At 44.1% G+C, this 20,057-nt stretch overlaps 1 protein-coding gene and 1 long non-coding RNA gene across 12 annotated transcripts in view; one reads left to right on the plus strand and one right to left on the minus strand.

The window, feature by feature from the left end:
- PHF21B (PHD finger protein 21B) overlaps positions 1 to 20,057 on the minus strand; it is a 181,889-nt gene that overhangs the window by 57,193 nt on the left and 104,639 nt on the right. For 7 of the 11 annotated variants that reach the window (XR_014168479.1, XM_081911757.1, XM_081911760.1 and 4 more), the window contains exon 3: positions 6,762 to 7,076. The exons of 3 other annotated variants lie outside the window; for them this stretch is intronic. Coding sequence is in view for 7 of the 8 variants with exons in the window: in XM_081911757.1 (XP_081767883.1) it covers positions 6,762 to 7,076 (315 nt within the window). In the remaining variant the exon portion in view is untranslated. Of the gene's footprint in view, positions 1 to 6,109; positions 6,131 to 6,761; positions 7,077 to 20,057 lie in introns of those variants that run through there. One more of the 11 variants, XM_081911763.1, reaches the window with a different exon arrangement.
- LOC309370305 lies at positions 6,482 to 12,003 on the plus strand. Its single transcript, XR_014168505.1, has 3 exons — positions 6,482 to 6,652; positions 9,298 to 9,418; positions 11,719 to 12,003. It is a non-coding gene; the product is annotated as an uncharacterized lncRNA (long non-coding RNA).

Consider the following 20,057-nt stretch of genomic DNA (forward strand, 5'->3'; position numbering starts at 1 on the left):
ACCATCTACAAACAGCTTAAATTCTGAAAACATAAACTATGCTATGGTGTAGCGAGAAGGCACCCAGTGAATATGGGATCAATGGAGATTTAGGTAAAAACAATTTGGTATACAGTGGTAGGTGCTGGTTCTATGTAAACAGATATTTCAGTGCCTATTGAACACTAACAGCAGCTGAGATGCAGGAAGCTGAAGGTGTGGGTTGGGGTAGCAGGGAAAGGAAAGTCTTGTGAAGAGGGAGCTGTTTATACTAATAAATTTGGAGGTGGAAAATAAGGTCTGGGCATTGTATTAAAAAAACAACTATGAAAAATAATAGTTTCACCTTTCCCTCTGTCATCATAGCACCCTGTTTATAAGCTATAAGTATTGCAGTGGACAGTCAAGCCCCAAACCTGAGTCCTTTAGCACAGTGGGGGAGGGGAAAAAGGTGTCCTTTCCTGGAATTCCCATTACCTGTAAACTCAAAACAATGCTGCAGCCCTGCTGGTATTAGGAGCTGGAAATGCACTGCAGCATTTCACAACGGGGCCCTAATTTTAGGATCTCTTATTCAAATTCTTTTAAATATAAAATATTGAGAACCATTCTATAGATCTTTAAGCATACACTCTTTGTTCTTCTGAGAACAGAAAGAGGAATACTCTTGGCTGAAGATTCATTATCAGTCTTCAAAAACTGGCTTAAGCTAATCAATATGCCCTGAGAAACACTTTCAAAATTACGTTTCCCTGAGCAAATTTACTCTGAAGTATCTAATCTGATTTCTTGGCACCAGAATGTTGTTCACATTGTTGCATTCATATGGCCTTTCAGAAGTCTATTTCAATCAAACGACAAGAAAATAGCTTGCAAGGAATTTAAAACTAGACTTGAAAATGGGTACTCCCAATTCAACTTGACATCCATGAATACAATCAAGATTATTCCTTGCTACAGCATGATCAACTACAAACACAAATTGAAAAATTACTAGATCAAAATGGATAAATTCCCCTTGAGCAGAGTCTTTGTTGCTTTTAATTTTCAGTTGACTACTTCTATATTGGAAAGCAGACACCAAAATGTTCCACGTAGCCTGTAGTTTTCTGTCTACAGAAAGAATCAAATTGAGAATTTGTTACTCTGTTGCTTTAAGTCTCTACATACATACCCTCCAGCATTTCTCTGATGAAAATAGGGATGCTCTAAGGAAAAGAAGGACATTCCGGGATATAATCAATAACTGGGACAGCTTCTGAAAATCCAGGACTATCCCTGGAAAATAGGGGCACTTGGAGGGTCTGGATGTATATGAAATGATTTCTGAAAAATTAGAACAACTGTGGACAGTGATAAAATCTAGTGTCTGGAAACTGCTTTCAGTAAGCCTGTGCTGATTTTGTAAGATCTTGTGCTACGGATTGTGCGCCAGTCTGTGCAACAAACCAAAACGTATTTTAAGGAACAATCCTATGTCTTCTCAGAAGTTCCCCGGGAAAGCAGGCACCAACCAGGTTGCAATTTTATTTTTTCAACTGATTAAATTATTATCTACTATGTATTTAGGAAAGTGGTTTCTCTGTCTGTCCATCTGTTCTCTGTTGGCTAAAGATGTTATTACCAAACTCCACACAAGGGTTCCTGAGGGGGGGAAATGGTCATTGTTGGTGATTGGATGCCATTTTGAATCAAGACAATGGAACAAAACGTGACTTTGTCTGACTTTTGACACAATGGATCCAAACTCACTAATTAAAACTACTCAGTGAAAAATCACAACCTTTTTTGGTTTCTGCAAATTCCCAGGTGGAGAACCACAGGCACATAGTGCCAAATATGGCCGCCCAGGCCTCTATATCTAGCCCAAGGATACATAAATCTTTAGCCCTGCTGTGCCTCCTAGTGCTGCTGCAAAGCTGGAATATGTTCTTTAATTGTGATAACTCTTAATTGCCTTGATGTGCACGCACACGGACACGTACGCACACACACAGTATACACAGGACATCTCTGAGTTTTGCATGGCTGGAACACAGACCACTAAACAATGGTGAAGAGTAACATCTGCTGTTTGCTCCTATGCCTACTTCTACCTCTGGTTTGGTGGGGTAATATCCAAAACTCAACACTTCTTTTAGCAAGATACCTGTGTAGCAAGTGAAATTTTGCTTTCCCCATATTTACCTACTAATTTATACAGCTGCCCCAAATAAATTGCTAAAAATAAGTGTAGGATTTGGGATATTACCCACCAAATGAGGGTTTAATGCAAGTACTGTGCATTGTACTTGGTGTGAGACTAACAATGTCTCGGCCAGGGGTCAGCAACCTTTTCCAGCCGTGGGCCGGTCCACCATCCCTCAGACCTTGTGGGGGGCCGGACTATATTGGGGGGGGGGAATGAACGAGTTCCTATGCCCCACAAATAACCTAGAGATGAATTTTAAATAAAATGACACATTTTACTCATGTAAAAACACGCTGATTCCCGGACTGTCCGCAGGCCTGATTGAGAAGGCGATTGGGCCGCATCCAGCCCCTGGGCCTTAGGTTGCCCACCCCTGGTCTAGGCCTTTGGAAAGAGATTGGAAGATTCAAGCCCTTTAGAATTTTATACTGCTACTTTATTGGTTTTTAGATATGTTCTTAATGATGCTGTTAGCCACCCTAGGCACTGTTCAGGGAGGAAGGGTGGGACAGAAATTAAACAAAACAAATAATTCTATAGAAATCTAAACTACCCACCAGGAGTGAGGAAGTTCACCCCGCTAAGTCATGCACTTCCCTGGGGCCACAGCCCCCGTTAGCCCTTTTCCGTGTCCTCCTTGAGAGCTTTTGCCAGGCTAGAATGTGTCCTCTTGCTTGCCTGAATGGAGAGCTGTGTGTGCAGAACTATCTGGCTTTTACATTGGCCAAAAGGTATCCTACTGTACCTAAGGTAAGAGTCACATTCATTGCCCCATCAGCTTTTGCCTCTGACCCTGCTCACCACCGGCACGTCCCCCCCCCCTCTGCCACCCCAGGTTCTCCATGATGGAATGTGGCTCTTGGGATGAAGGATGCTTATCTCACCATTCCATGGGCACACTATATATTTTGCCTACTGGGCTTGCACCAGCATCCTTTGCTCAGAGAAGCGGTTCTTACTGCAACATTTCTAGAATCTTATTATGGAGTGTAGCTTGCATATGTACTTCATGCCTCTGTTTATTCATCAAAACGAAAATCTAAATAACTTGATATAACAGCTGAGCTGCCAACACAGCCAACATTTCCATGCTGTGGCTTAAGGCAATATCAGGGTTGTGCTGCTTCCACACACACGCAAAAAAACAAAAAACAAAAAAAACCCCTCCTTTAGGCAAATCTGAAATTTCAAGGATTGATAATGAATGGCATGGTGTAAATCAGCACTGCAAACTGCGTGGGTGTGGCTGCAGCCCTGAGAATGCCACAACGCAAATAAAACCTTTCTTCTTCTTTTTCATTACTTATTCAATGCCACAAGCAGATTTATTTATGTACTGAATTTCTAGCTCAGTTAAAAAACAACAACTAAAACCTCAGGGTGGCTTTTGAATCAAATAAAAAGCAATTAAGAGAGTAAAACAATATCATAAAACTGCAGTTTAAAATTAAAACAGCAGAACAACAAAGCGGTCTCAAGAAGCACCATAAAACAGAGTCAGACGATATTTTAAAAGGTGTAGCGAAATTTTAAAAGTTATTTCCCTGAGGAGACACCCATGCCTCTCACCAGCTTGACTCCGCCTCTTGGCCTCCCTCCTTTCCTACTTCAGCTTATGATTCTGATCCTAGACTTCTCTCTGACACAGATTCTCCCTGCTCACTAAACCCTGTTACCTCTCCAGCTTCCAACACCTTCTCCTTCTGACCACCCATCACTGTCCCACCACCAACCCCCTGGCTCTGAGCCTTCTTGCCCTTAGAGGTTCCCCAGCTGGTTCCTCCCACTAGGCCTATGCATCCAACCAAGCCCTGACAGTCAAAAGGACCACACTGAACCTGGCTTAAGCACACAGCCAGGCAGTACTCTTCTTTGACAATAGTAATGTCACCACACTATGCTCCTGCTGCAGGGTCCAAACTTTGGGTTACCAGTGCGTGAATCACTGGCCAGTCTCTCTTTGCCCAGGAACAGCCCTAACTGGTACACAAACTGAAGTTGGCATAAGGTCTCCTTGCCATGATGGTCACTTGCACCTACAAGAACATTGTTGGATCCAGGAGCACCCCAAACTATGCACTTGCTCATTTAGGATGGAGGGTGGTGCCATCCTAAATAAGCGATCTGACCACTTCTTGAACTGAGGAGTCAATCACTCATAGTCAACCACCCATCTTGTCTCAGGTTTTATGTTTGCTTGTTTGTTTTTGCTTTTGGCCAGCTTGTCACAGCAGTCACCCTAAAACAGGCATAGGCAAACTTCAGCCCTCCAGATGTTTGGGACTACAATTCCCATCATCCCTAGCTAACAGGACAAGGCCAGGGATGATGGGAAGTGTAGTCCCAAATATCTGGAGGGCCGGAGTTTGCCTATGTCTGCTCTAAAACCTGCAAGCCTCTTCTGACTGAGATGATACAAATAAGAACTGATGGTGATGATACAAATTAAGACACTTTGTGCTGCATTTTGGTCATCTAAGCTTATACAGTACATGACCTGGAAAAACTGTCTGCATACAAACGTTGCTCCCTTGGCCAGAGTCGTTCGCGACTGGACTTAACGGTCAGGAGTCCTTTACTTTTTATACTTATAGCAATGCATATTTCACAGGTTTTTGAGTTAACTACTCCCTGTCTGAGATAATACAACTGTAATTTCACTATGCTGCAACAAGACTTTCCAGAATAAGGAATCTAGAAAGCAGGCTTTAGGCAAATGCCTAGCCAAAAGTATTGGCTTGCATTACTTGTTTAAAAAGAGCCCACTGATGTAAACATGTGTACTGCAAAACGTCTATAGCTAGCCAGATGTCAAAATGGATTTTCATATTCCTAAAGTTATTTTCCCAAATGGTTCTGGGAGCCTTGCAGAACATGATCTGAACTATACTCTTTTTTTCAGTCTTATGAACAGACAGGAACAAAAGAAAGAAATTGTCAGAGAGAACAGAAGTTTATTCCAACCTGGTTGGCACGTACTCTGTGCTTTAAAACACAACTTGAACCAAAAGACGAACCAAATTCTGCGCCAAGATTATCTGAATTCTCTTAACTGTATACATTATGCATATCAATTACTTGCATGTTTAATTCTGCATAATTTATACTGCCTATCCAAGTTATGAGGAGATATAGAAAGTATGCAAGGCACAGAAGACCACACCACCACCGCCGGAAATCTTATTCAACCACTTTGTGAGATTTTGCCAGGCTTTGCCGGTGCACTTTGAACCTTGCACACAATGAACGAGAAACTTCTGTTGCTGTTTTGGTTACAAAAAAGGTTAGATTCTCAGGAATCTGGCCTTTGCACCCAGTATCACATTCCTCTGGTTGTCTGTGACTATTCAAAAGCAGCACTACACACAGCACTAATTACACTGAACATTTTTCTCCCCTCTGAGAGATAGAAAACCCATCAGAAACTGACATTTAAATCAATTAAATCAATATTTTTAAATGTATCAATTGCTTCTCTATAATAAAGCAAATATTAAAAACAACATAGCAAAATGAATAAAATCAGCAGAAGCCCCAACTCTGATCAGCAGCATTATTAGAAAGGTCTCTATAATCAATACATTGGGGTGGGGGGAGTGTCAATTTCTTAAGTTCATTAGTAGGAATGAATTGGTGCCAGTGCAAATAAATGATTGGCAAGCCTGGTAAGTCTCACATCTTTCTTTACTAAACTGCAAGTTAAATAAACATGCTAAACTAGATCACTCTCCAGGGCATCAGAAAATGTTTCAATACAAATTATCCATAGGACAATTTTCTGGAAAACCCACGTCACTGACTACACATTACTTCTTTCTGTAAGCAGGCTCTTCTGTTTCCAGACATCCCTTTGTGTAGCCCCCACCTTTTGTTCCCTGCTGATCTTTAGAGCATCCAAACCCCATTGTCATCACTGTCCGCCTGAAGGTTCCTTCTTACCATAATCTTCCTGCTCCCTCATTGCTCCAGCCTCTTCCTCCTCTGTTCCCTTCACCCTTGACATAGCCCCGTGTCTGTAAGGTCTGAGACAAAAGGCACTCTGCATGTGCTCGCTGTCACTGAATCTTGCATCCAGTGAAACACACATCCACCATCAAAGAGGCGCAGCTTCACTTCACCAAAGGAAAGGTTGGGCTTCATTTTGCAGCTGGAAAGAAGCAAGACCTCACATACAGGCAGCTGGACTGAAAGGGTGTCTTGCCCAAGACTCTGGAAAGCTCAAGACTCAGAGTTTGACCAAACTGGGTCGACTGGCCAGCGATTCACTAGACTGCATGGCCATGTTCAGAGTATGCTCAGAGACCCAGTACTCAAATGCGGACCTGAGCGGCCACCCCGCCAATTACTCCCGCATCTCTACCTCCTTACTTCCACACCTGAGTTATTTTTATTGCTTGAATCATCATAAATCGATTAGCGACTGATGGCAACGATCTTCCAGCCCGTGAGCAAAGTTTCACAGTTCCAGGACTATCGAGCAAGGTGGGTTTCCGAAGTAGACACAGGTGTGCGTCTATCTGGAGCTTTTCGGACTCCCCTTGCATCCCCTGCCCGGCACCCCCCTCCCGCCGCCCCCCTTCCCCCCGCTCACCTGGCTCTGGCGGGCGCTGCAGCCCCCTTTGGTCTGCAGGTTGATGGGCGCGCTCTGCTCGGCGCCGCAGCCCAGGCCGCCGTTCAGGTGCGCGGTCACCATGGCCACGGGACCCTTGGACGGCAGCACGGAGAGCGCCACGCTCGGGGGGCCGGAGCTGGGGCCGCCGCCGCCTCCTCCTCCTCCTCCGCCGGCGGGCGCTTGGAGGAGCGCCGGCAGCGCCGGCTGTTTGGTGCTGCTGCTGCCGCTGGCGCCGCCGTTCCCTGCTGCGCTGCCCACCAGCACCGCGGCCGAGCAGCTCCGCACGGCCAGCTTCTGCAGGGGAAAAGAAGACACGCGCTCAGGCTTCCCGCCTTGGAAAGCGGCTCTCCCCGCCCCCGCCCGCCCGCCCGCCCGCGAACCACGCCGCCCTCCCCGCCCAGCAGCCCGAGCTGGGCGGCGGCGGCGCTGCCTTCGGCTCCGCGGGGCTTCTGCTGCCGGAGCCCGCCTGCTTGTCGGCGACCCCCGGCGCTGCAGGCGGCTGTTTCCTCCCCGTCGGGGCTGCTGCGGCCAACTCCGCCTTGCCTTTTCCGCAGAGCAGAGCGGGGCAGCGCGGCCCATTTGGGGTGGCCCGTCTGTCGGGGAGCCCCGTCGGGGTCGGCGGACCTGGGCTTAATTCAGGGCATCAGTCTCTCTCTCGCACACACGTTCTGAAGCGAGGGGGCATCTTGGGATCACTTGACTCGGCTCGCCCGTGCCTTAATTGTTTATCGATCCAGACCCTGCCTCCGCCACTGAGCAGCACACATCGGGGGGCCGGCGGGACTCTAGGGAAAGGAGCCCGTCGCCTGAGAGGCAGCCCCCGCGGGAGCCGGGCCGAGGCGCCCCGACGGAAGCCAGCCAAACAAAAGCCGCGGCTGCGCATGCCCCCTGGAAATCCGCGGGAGCCGAGCCTTGGCGCTCCGGTGCAGCTCCTGCTCGGTGGAAGGAGGCTTGCGCGAGAGAACTTCCCCAGGATTGCGCGCCCCGCAAGGCCTGCCCTTTCACATTTACCTCCTAGTCGTACTAAGTTTTGTGGGGCTTACTCCCAAATAAGTGTGCATGGGATAGAGCACTCCAGGATAACTCCAGTGTGCGCTCCAGGATAACGGGCTTTTAGAAGTTAAAAGTTCTTTGGCAATGATTTCTGCTGCTTAGAGCATGCGATCTTTTTGAATTCTCTCTTGCAGGTCTTCAGCCCCTTCCCTTTAGACTTCTTTTGACCACAGCCTTGAGCCCAGGTTTTGAAAAAAAAAAAAAAGTGTTTGTTTGAATATTTTCCCTTAAAAAAATCCCAGTCTACAATCATACCTTCAGGTTGCGTTGTTTTGTTTTGTTTTGTTTTGTTACGGATGCACCAAAACCCAGAAGTACCAGAACTGGTTACTTCCGGGTTTTGGTGATTGCACTTTGCGCATGCGCAGAAGTGCCAAATCACAACCCGCGCGTGCACAGACATGGCGCTGTGGGTTGCGAACACTGCGGGTTGCGAATGTGCCTCCCACACAGATCACGTTCGCAACCCAAGCGTCCACTGTACTGTACATTTAGGGGGGCCCACTACAGAAATCTGAAATCATGTAAGTTGCACATTTCTAAGTAGACAAATATTGTTACTCTGATGCTTAGAGACTTCTTGTTTTCATATTATTTCATGCACTTCCTATCGTACTCTCCCAGAGTAGGTGTGTGTGGGGGGGAGAAATACATGGTATCCATCCCCATATTATCCTCATAACAACCATGTTAGGTAGACAAGACACTACATGTTAATGCTACTGCCATCACATTTCAGTTTTAGAGTGATAGCTCTATTCCTTTGTTTATTTCTTTCAATATATTTAGTAAAAAAGGGGGGGATTTATATTTATGCTGCCTTTCAGGGTAGATAAGCTCTTGAACAGTGACTCACGAAAGTAACATTAGAGCTGTTTATAATTGATCCCAAATCATGTACTGTAAACTGACTTACAAGTAAGATCTGCTAATGAGGAACCTTTAAAAATGCATGATGTGTTTAAATGCTATGGATATGATGAGCGAATCAAATTCTGCGGGAACCATTTTGTCAGGGCACAGCCTATGGATTCAGCAAATGCTGCTGTGTATGTTTGAGATGAAACAATTCTCTAGTGTACTGTCAGATCCATGTTGGAATTAAGCATTCGAAACACTCAGTTTAACTCACCTTCCCTCATAAACTTGTGCGGGGTAGACATTTTAATTACAAATGAAAAAACACAATGTACAATGTGAAATGCGTACGGAGTGGAGAGGTCAGCGTTCAGACAGCAATTTTTAATGAGAGAGCAGGGGTGATGCAACTGGTATGCAAAAATGTCCCTGTTTACATCTCTGAAATGTTGGAGAACATACAAAGAGAAAGGAGCACAGACTCAAAGACTGTTTAGCCAGAATAGAGGTGCTTAGAAAAAGTCACAATTAATCTGTATCTGGGACCTTTATTCATAAAGACTTAACTCAAGCATTGATGTCTTTCAACATAAATGGGCATTAGTGATTCTGTGTGGTAAACCTGTGTCTGGGCTGCACACCATTTCAGACTGGAGGTGAGGATTCGCACAGTGGAAAGCTGCGACTGCTTTTGAAGATTTTAAACACAGCATGCCAGAGAGAAGGTAAGCTGGAGACCTTCTCGTTGATGAGCTTTTTACCTGCCGGCAATTGTATTTGTGTGGGTGAGCATTCCATCGTGTGAGCACACACATGTAGTCTGAACTAATATAGCCCATTGAGAACTAGACTCAAATGCTTATTGCACAACTTGATCCACAAATCCATGAAACCAAGAAACAAAAATGTGTACATGGTCTGCTCTACTTAACATCATGGTTTACGATGTTTATTCTACACAAAGCCAAAGAAAAGTCAAAGGAGAAGAGTGTTTTTCTAATGATATGCATGTAAGGAATCTTAGTTCTATAGCCTAAACAGATAAATAAATAAACTTATGAGGCAGTTACTTTTAACACTATATTTTAGGTCATTATGGAAATTTATGAAAAAGCAGCAGAGTTCTTGGGTTGAATGACTATAGGAAGAGCATTTGCATTTTTAGTAGTCTCCAACATAAAAACCAATGAACAAACAAAAAGAAACTAGTATTGGTGGTTGAAGTTCAAAACGGGGGTGATTCAGATGTGTCCTTTCCAATTCTGGACCCCTGAGCTGAGTACATTATAAGTGGAACCCAAACCCATCTCTGAATGCTGGACTTGGCCCAGGCATACAACAGGCCATTCCACCCCACCATGTCTACACAGTCACTTCCTTCGCTTTTCCATTCAAACTTCCCTGGTGGCAGTGGCAATGACAGCAGCAACAACAGGAAGGTTTCATGGCGAAACCTCCATAACATTCCTGAACAGTGTTCTAGGCACAAAACAAACAATGCCAACCGTGGCTCATAATGTCCTACCATAGATTGCTTCCACACATGAGCGCCAACTGGTGTTTTTGCCATTCTTTTTAATCTGTTGTGGTGGGGGTTTTGTATGCATTTTCTACTAGTGGAGACCTCCCTGTCAAGTAACTTTAAGAGAAAGGAAAGCAGGTAGGTGTGTGGTGACTCATGATGGGCATGGGGGGTAAGGGATCTTTTTGTGGGGGAGATCAGGGAGGCCTGCAATCTGTGGACCTAGACGTGCTCCTGATGATACCACTGGGAAACCTTTTCAAAAAGACTGAAACTTTGGGTCAAACCCTGACTGCTGGCAAACCTACTGGAACATGAGAGTCCTGAGGCCACCACAGTGGCTGACTTGAAAGGTCCCATGAAAAAATGCATTGATCAAACATAGCGGAACATCTTTCTTAATTAGATTCTCCTGCCAGGAGAAACAGTTTGGTTTTCCTCTTTAATGAACTTCTTTCTTTTTGACTTCATACCCTATGGAGAGCCTGATAAAGGGGTGTTGGCAGAAACAACAAAGATTATGATATGAGAGGTGGAAAAAATCCTCAAACAAAAGCTACATCTGCCATGTTATATTTCTGGCAAATTTAATTAAAAAGAATATCCTCCTTTTAAAAGAGAGAAAATCTCCATTTTGGGAATCAGTCAGCAGAACACGTTCTCTGGCTCTTCTTGGAACAATGAGTAATAAGGATCTCTTAAGCTTGCTTTGGGCATTGTAGTTGAAAACATAATGTCATAAAAGAAGAGCCAATCAAAAACATTCTATAAATGCTGGGAAGCAGCTCCCTGCTTCTCATATACTGCATAACAGTCCTCACAATACACCCATTTTTGAAGCAGCGCCTTTCAGTGGCAACACAACTTTCATTTTCACGGCAGGATGCCACAGGCAAACTGGAGTTTGAAATATGTATGCCAGTCACATGCAAACACACTTCAATGTGCTGGAAAAGCAGCTGCTTGTTTGTGATTTCCAGTATTCTACATGGCTGAGTCCTGTTCATAAATCTAAAACTATACAAAGCAGAGCCAATATGCGTCTCCAGCCGAATAGCTTTGCTACTGCTTACGCACTTTCAAAAAGCAAAAGGCACTCTATCTCAGAGGTCTCTGCTAGTAGTAATGGTGGTTTGGCAACTTGAAGAAGAAAAACAAGCTAAAAAGAAACCTCAGCAGGGAATAATCAGGACCCAGCTTGTTAAATATCCATATTGCACAGCTATTAAACAATGGACTGGCTTTTTTGAAGTTGTGAGATTGGATCAAAGAAGGCTGGTTCCATGAATACTGCCTCAAGAAGGTGAAAATAAAAATTTGTAGTACATTTATAGAAAATCTGTTTGGAGTGAGGAAGCGCAATACATAGCCTCTTACTCAATTGTCAACCTCACTTACTGTCCACACTGAACTGTATACCCTGTTTACGCAAATGAGGTTCTGATGATCAAAGTACAGAAGGATAATTGTTGTGACTGGCTCTAAAGAAATGTAATCCTGTAGGAAAATCTACTGTTCTGAAGGAAGCAGGGCCCAATCCAACCTGCAATCAGGCCAGCATGTTTCCAGAATGCCAGAAGGCTGAGATGTGGCTTAGCATCCATGGCATTGATCTGCATGGCAAAGGTGAGTCTGGTGTAATGAGCCTTGAAGCAGTGAATTGCCCCTTGATCCAAAGGCTGGATGAGTTTTAAAAAGGGGGGGTAAAGGACCCCTGGATGGTTAAGTCCAGTCAAAGGCAACTATGGGGTACAGCACTCATCTTGCTTTCAGGCCGAGGGAGCCGGCGTTTGTCCACAGACAGGTCATGTGGCCAGCATGACAAAACAACTTCTGGCACAACAGGACACTCTTGACAGAAGCCAGAGTACATGGAAACACTGTTTACCTTCCTGCTGCAGCGGCACCTATTTATCTACTTGCACTGGTGTGCTTTCGAACTGCTAGGTTGGCAGGAGCTGGGACAGAGCAACGGGAGCTCACCCCGTCATGCAGATTCATACTGCTGACCTTCCGATCAGCAAGCCCAAGAGGCTTGGTGCTTTAGAGCACAGTGCTACCCTTGCTGGAGGAGTGAAGACGTATGGGGAGGGGAGCAACTGTGACATCTTTGTGTGGAAATTACAGTCCTTGTGGGTGACTAGGAGCATTATCCACCACCAGGAGCACTTTGAACTCCAGCCGCTTCTCCAGCAGGTAACATTTCACCTCCCGGCTGAAGTGTTGTGGACCCAGTCCAGAAAGCTTTCAGCAATCACCCAGGACTTCTTGCTGGACTGTCTGTAAACAGGCAGCAGGTTCTTGTTCTTGCCTTTGAGGGCTCAGTGGATTATGGGCCTGTACAGCATGCCTGGCTTGATCAGGTGCCCAACCGCATTGCCACAGAGCAGCGCAGTCACCTGATCCTTCGCAACTTTAAATCCAGGGCTGCCTTCTCTGCTTTCGCAATGTAAGGGCACTCAGCCATCTTCTTCCAGAACAGGCCCATTCCGTCTTCGTTGAAGACCCACTCTGGAAAATAGCCCTCTTGCAGCAGCCTCTTCAGCTCCCTGGGGTCTGCTTCCACAGCCTCTGTGTCTGCAGGTGCAGCTTCGCCAGTGATGTGGAGCTTCTTTAGGTTGAAGCAATCACTGAAGCAGTTCAACCAACCAGAGCTGGCTTAAAACTCCTTCATGGCCCACTCCTCCCCCCTTCAGTAGCAGACTTGAAGTGCGCATATAGATGGAGAACCTTCTTGCGCAAGGTGTTGCCATCAGTGGGGACATGCTGGGGTCAGCACCTTCTCTGTCTTCACCAGAACTTTGTTCCACACGTAGCTGGTGACCTTGGCAGTTGTAGGTGCACTCGCTACTACTGCTGCCTGGATTTCTTTCTCGGGTATCTTGATGGCATGGTTGCTGGACTCATTCCTGCCATACATGATCACGCCTTCTTGTAAACAATCCAGCACTTCCAGTTTCTCCTCCTGTGTGGGCACCACTCATTGTTTCTTGGGTTTGTCAGTACCTGAGGTAGGTGACAATGCCTTGCATTTAGGTGGCATCTCAAAAAAGGCTAAAAAAATTATCCAATAAACTCAAAAGGGTTTTGCAAAGAGAAGAAAGGGAAATTGCGCCAGTTGGTCTCCACTCTGACCTCCACAGTTTGATTGTACACAGGGGTCTGCATAGCTCTCTGGATATATAAGCTGTATTTTGCATAAATGGAGAATACAAATTTCACATGTTGAGGTATAGACACATATTTAATTATTTTGGCCTAATAAACCATGGTTTGAAGCTGATGTAAGATGCTGGTTTGTTCTGAACCCGCTATCCATTGTTTTCTGGTTCACATGTGATGGGAAACAACGGTTAATTATGCAGAAAGTGCCTTACAGCATGCTGAGAAGAGCGGAAGTATGGGGCAATGCAAAGATCATACATCCCATGGCTTAATAAACTAAGAAAAATATGTCTAAATCAGACCAGTTCCTGCAGGTCATAAATAGTTGTAATCTATAGCACTGCTTTTTGTGGCTGAAAAAATACAACAAAAAGAGATACTAGACTTCTTGACAACAAGAAAAGAATTTATTTGTAAAAGACTTTGGGTGCTGTCCAATGTCAGTCATACTCAGAGTAGATAATTTGATATCAATGGCCTGAAGTAACTTAAAACCATTTATTTAAATCGGCCTACTCTACGACTTAGGATATAGTCCTAATTCCACTTACTGAGGAGTAACCCTGTTGAGTTCAGTAGGATTTCTGAGATTATATTGTTAGGATTGCCTTGTTAGTTGGGTCCTCTGAATCCTAGACTGTGGTACAGCTCGGATGGAATTTGTATCACATTTATTACTTACATTAACAAACCTGTATTATCATTTGCAAGTACTTGTTTTTATCAACAGCTCTCTGATACTGTTCTATATCCACATTTTGGGAGAGTTAGTTATATTTTGATGCTCAAGTTTCCCTCAGCATTTTCCTTCCCATGCTTGAGCTTATGTTTATCTCATGTTTTGAAAGAGATTCAGCCTCATCTGTTTTATACTCCAACATCGTCATCCTTCCTAAACAGCTTCAATTGAGCAGAATCATATTATGCAGATACCGGTGCACACATGTCTATATAGGAATCATTGAATAAGAGTGTGATCACACTGTAAATACTTTATTTTCTGACACTCGTTTTCTTCCCTGTGGTGGTGACTTTAAATTGATGTGAGGCTGTCAACATCCCTTCGTGGCTCAGGGATGGGGGTGGAGAGAAGTGATCTGTTTAAGTGAGATTTAGAATTCACTGTCCATCACTGTCCATATTACAACTCCAACATGCTCTGGACATGCACTTGGTTCTATTAATCCTTCCAGAACAATATTCCCCTGACACTAAGGTTTTGAGGCAATAAAATAGAAATAAAAATCCTTCAATTCCTTTTCACAGCAACATCCATTCCCTTTCATTTATATATTTCTGCAGAGCATAACACTCTAGTCTAGAGAAAAATATTCTGTGAAACTCGGAGAGTTTGATAGGTTCACAAATGAATAGCAATCATGTTTGAATGGAAGCATTCAAATTAATTCAGCATTTTGAGAGAGCTAAATAGTTATTTCTTCAACCAGGCTGGGTCTTGACCTTTGTTAATTTACCCTCCACTCACAGTAAACACATTTTAACAATCTTTGTCCTTCAACGGAAATGAACCACAAACGTATTCTCAGTCCTGCTTTTCAAAAAATTACAGCGTTTGGAACTTAGATGAATAGTGACTTTGACAGCTATTGTGTGACCTTCCCCCCCAAGCTTCATTCTTCTATGAGCCAGGCAAATATTTACCCATATATAAAACCACATGGTCATCATATATTCATGTACACAACGTGTATTCATTGTTTGTAGGCCAGTGGTCCTCTTTATGGAAAAATGATCTTGCAGCATGTACATGAGTGTGCACACCTCATCCTCAGAACTTGCATGCACCTGGTGACCACATGAAAGCAGTTTGGTATAAACTGGAACTCCACATGACCATTATACATTCAAGTACGTTCTATTTCTCCAACTACAACCTGTGATGAATCCCTAAATTCTGATCAGAACAACAGTGTCGGCTAGAACATCTAGACCCCCACTGAGAACCCTGGTGTGACAGCAATAATCCTCTTACCCAGTTTAACCCATTTTTTATGGTAGCCCAATGTTCTGAACTGAGTTGCTGTTTTGTAATGGAAGTTCAAATCCATTGGAAAGGTGGGACCATCCTGCAAGTAAAGTTCTGATTGACTGCCTGGACCATTTTCACCTGATATTGAGTATTTTCACCATTGGTTACTCCACTATCTACAAAAGGAGGCAGGTTTTTCCTTTGGTATGTGAGACCTCATCTCGCTCCCTTTGTCTTCTTTGGACCTATGTGAATCAAATGGCCAGAGATGCTCTACAAGGGACTAAAGCTCTCCTGGACAATCTTTTCTATAAGGAACTTTGACCACAAATTGAAACCTAAGACTCTACTCAAAACAGATAAAATGAGTTAATTGGGGTGTATGGGGTGTTAGGGGAGGGGTACTACTTATGGTGGGGGACACATTGTATTCTTTCTGGGGTAGTTTGTCCGCCTTTGGTCCCATCCCTGCACTCAACTCTCACCTGTGACTCCTAGAAGCTGTCAGCATGTGACAGAGGACACACCCTGGGAAACAGTTTCCACTGGGCAGCTAAACCAAGTGAAGGGAGCTGATGAGTCTCAAACCTTCACTGAGTTAGGGACTTACCCTGCTTGCAAAGACAGGAGGCTCCACTGGATTGAGTGGACAAGACCAATAGTGGGTCCAATGGTCAAGAAGGTGGTTGTAGAGGGAAGCGAGGGGCAGATGGGGCTTGTCAACCTGGGAAGGCAGTCCATCTAGGAACTCTGACCCTGAACCTCTGTTGCCTCATGGGATATCTTCAGGAGAAGAAAAAATATACATTGACAAGGAGTAAACCCTACACAAATCCTTGTATGCCTCCCTGTGGAAATTCCTGCAACCAAGCTGGTGCCAAACATATTGCTCTGCTTTCCTTTGGACCTCAATAGTGAGGCTCAGAAGAGGGTCTTGTTGTCTGGGCAGTCTAGGACCTCCATACATATTGCCTAGGCTTGTGCCCCGGGGAGGTAACCAATGTAGCGGTTTGGATTCACCCCCGGAAGTGCACTCCAATGTTTCTTGAGACAGATGGATGCTATCAAGAGCTAGATTTACATTTGGATTTGATATGGAAGTTTCTGTGAGTAATTTGTTGCCTTCCCCTTTCTCCTTATAATCTTCTTTATATACATTGACAACTAGCTTTGTTAATTTAAAAATGATTCCTCAATAAAATGATTTAAAAATGATTCCTCAATAAAATCATAAAAAAGCTAAAGGACCCCTGGATAGTTAAATTCAGTCAAAGGCGACTATGGGGTGCAGTGCTCATCTCGCTTTCAGGCTGAGGGAGCCAGCGTTCGTCCACAGACAGCTTTCTGGGTCATAAGCCTTCTGGCACAATGGTACACCGTGACGGAAACCAGAGCGCACGGAAACGCCATTTACCTTCCCGCCGCAGTGGTGCCTATTTACCTACAATACTTGCACTTGTGTGCTTTCGAACTGCTAGGTTGGCAGGAATAAAATCATAGCCATGTGCTAAGCCACATGTATAATAATCCATTTACTGTGACCTAAACTAGATTCCAGCTAAACATCATAAAGAACTTTCTGACAGTAAGAGCTGTTTGACAGTGCAGCAGAATCCCATGAGAGGTTGTGGACTCTCCTTCCTTGAAGGTTTTTAAGCATACTTGGGTGGATACCTGTCATGCATTCCAGGGGACTGGACTAAATGATCCTTAGGACCCCTTCCAGCATATTTTTCTCAGGCTTTGAGAAAATAAATCTAAAAAAAAAGTTTTTCCATTTTTTCTTAAACCAGACAAGAGTGGCCTCTTTGCCAATAGGGTTTAGAAGCCTCACTTCTCCGTAGTCAGACAGGAGTAGTCAACATGGCGCTTTCCCCTTCACACAAGACTGGAAGCATGGGGAAGGGCCCGTGAATCAGTCTTATTTCCTTCTTTCACTCCATGGGTGTAGCTCTCAAAAACACCCACAAACAGAAACAGATGTATACTTTCAAACGGAAACTATTCTGGTCTGTTCCAGAATAGGCCCATTTTGGTATGTAATTGTGGTATGAGACAGAGATTGGTCTCTATGGAACTCAGTGCCAGAAGATACAGTGATGACCACTAGTTTAAATAACTTTAAGAGACATTTTGACCAATTATGAATGGTGTATGTATGAGCTGCTGTTATCAAAAATAGCTAATAGGATTCTCCATGTTCAAAAGCACTTCTGGACACAAAGCTGGGCACAAAGAGCAGGATACGGCTTGTGCTTTCATGCCCTGCTTCTGCTTCAGAGAGGTGGGAGTTTGGCCCAATGAAACAATGTATGTTTTGTTTTTAAATGCTGATATTTAAAAAAGCAGGAGGCAAAGGCATTTATTTGCTCTGAAGTGGGTAAAAATTGGACCTTGTTCTACTGAACCTTAAGGATAAGTCATCCTTAGCCTGACACACATAATTTGGCAGGAAGGGTGGCAAGGGATCAGGAGAAGGGACATCTTGCAAACTGACAATAGGCACTATCAGAGGCACAGAATTAACTGAGCCTTCTGTTAAATGTGAAGGTGCAATTTTAACAAGGGTTCCAGAGAGCCCACTTCAGCGCACTAGCGTAGATGAAGGAGGAAGCCACCCTCTTGGCTCAGTGTTCTACAAAGCAAGGGGTACTTAAGCCTTTTCAAACACATTAGGAATTCCACCAAGCCCCACCCTCCTACCACTAAATTGCATTATAGGCTGCAATACCAAAGGATATGGAGTGGACCAAAGAAGGTAACAGCATGATTATTAATCCATATTTTACCTCCAGTTTACTGAGAAAAGAGAAACCTTGGCAGATATCAAGAACTAGCGAAAACAGAAATAAAAGTTACTGGACCTGATCCTACGCATGTTGTTTACTCAGAAAGCCCTACCGAAACAAAGTGGGACTAACTCTAACTCTCTCTCTCTCTCTCTCTCTCTCTCTCTCTCTCTCTCTCTCTCTCTCTCTCTCTCTCTCTCTTTTGGCCTTCAGCTGGGAAGACTGGAAGATGGCAGGGTGAGGATAAGGCATCTTAGAAAAAGCTTTGCTCCAGAAGGGTCCTGGAGGAGATCCTAATTAAAGAAAGAACTAAAATAGTCATTTTTGTTCTTGATGATTTTTGTTTTCAGAAGATACATCTTAGGGTTACATTTGCAATGCAATGTATTCATTTCCCCTCCCCTTATGTGCCTCTGTTAATTAGGCTTTACGGCAACAGGGCTGAAGGATTTTAATGCAGATGACGCCTTCTAATCCAAACTGCCAGAAACTGGGGTGTTTGACTTAAGCCCAAAAGTCGGTTCTTGTACAAGTCATGTATATGCTGAATTACCAGCTGAGTGCTTTCAGCTTCCTCTAATCGGTGTGAAATATTTAATCGGCATGGGGAGCCAATCAGCACAGAAGAGGGGGATCTAGGTTGTGTGCTGCGCATTAATTTTATTTCAGCAAAGGAGAAAAGTAGCTCAAATCCAAGCAAACTCCCCCCCCCCCCCACTCCTTAGCAAACAAACATCCAGCACTCAAGAAGAAGGCCGGGAGACAGAGAAACACTACTCTCCTTATGCCTGATTGGAGATTTAGAAGGAAGATGGTTGTTTCCAAACAACATTCCCTAGTAAAGCAGTATGTACAGAAATGCATATACTGGTGTAATGTGTGCATGAAACCAGCTATTGGTGAAAAATACTTCACAAGAATCTGTTTATTAGATCAAATTGCATACAAAAAATGTATACGTAGGAGAAATTTGACATAAAATACTGGTTAACTCTTATGCATACTTTAAAAAATGCAATTGAAGTGGAAATGTGGAGAATTGAAGATTGGAAAAATGAAGTACACAGGGAAACCAAAACTGACAGATTCACCTGTCAAACTGACAGATGAAAAATCTTAGGAACATAGGAAGCTGCCTTAAAGTGAGTGAGCCCAATGGCCCACCTAATTCTGCACAGACTACACCAGCAGTTGCTCTCCAGGGTTTCAGGTATGGCTCTCTCACCTGGGGCCTGAACCTGGGACCTTCTGCGTGTGAGACAGAAGCTCAACTGCTGAGGACACGCAGGTGAACTTGTCCTTATAGGAAAGTACAGTTCTTGAAATCCCCCAAACTAGTTTCCAAATAAATGTGCTCAAGGCTAAAGAGTGAAACTTGTGTCTTTTTTCCAGACGAAAACAATAACAAAGAATTAACAACTTGACATGAAGTGGGGTGTGTGTGTGTGTGTGTGTGTGTCTGTGTGTGTGTTTAGAAAAATGCAAATACCTTCCAAATGGTAACAGTGGACTTGTAAAAACAGAAATTCACTCATGTGCAATTATCCTTTAATTTCTGAAGCCATTAGACAGCTTGCTGGGTTAAAAAAAATTAGCATTTCCCCCTGCATTGCTCACTGGCAATGCACTCATCAAAGAGCTGAATTATGTGCTTACTGACTTGTAATCAGCATTTTAACGAATAAGGAGACAAGGGGAAAAGAGGATGGGATTTAATGGGAAAAGTCAAACTCATAATACAAAACGTTCTCGAAGCATCTGTGTATCTTGCAGAGGAGAGGGGGGAGGGTAACTTTTTAAATAAAAACCTTGCAACAGCCTCCCTTCTCGTTGTTGTCCTTCCCACCCTCTCCCCCTGAAACCATGTCAGTGATCAAGGAAATGAGAACAAGGGACTA

The sequence above is a fragment of the Podarcis melisellensis genome, assembly GCF_964234715.1.
Source record: "Podarcis melisellensis genome assembly, chromosome: 5".
Classification (NCBI taxonomy): domain Eukaryota; kingdom Metazoa; phylum Chordata; class Lepidosauria; order Squamata; family Lacertidae; genus Podarcis; species Podarcis melisellensis.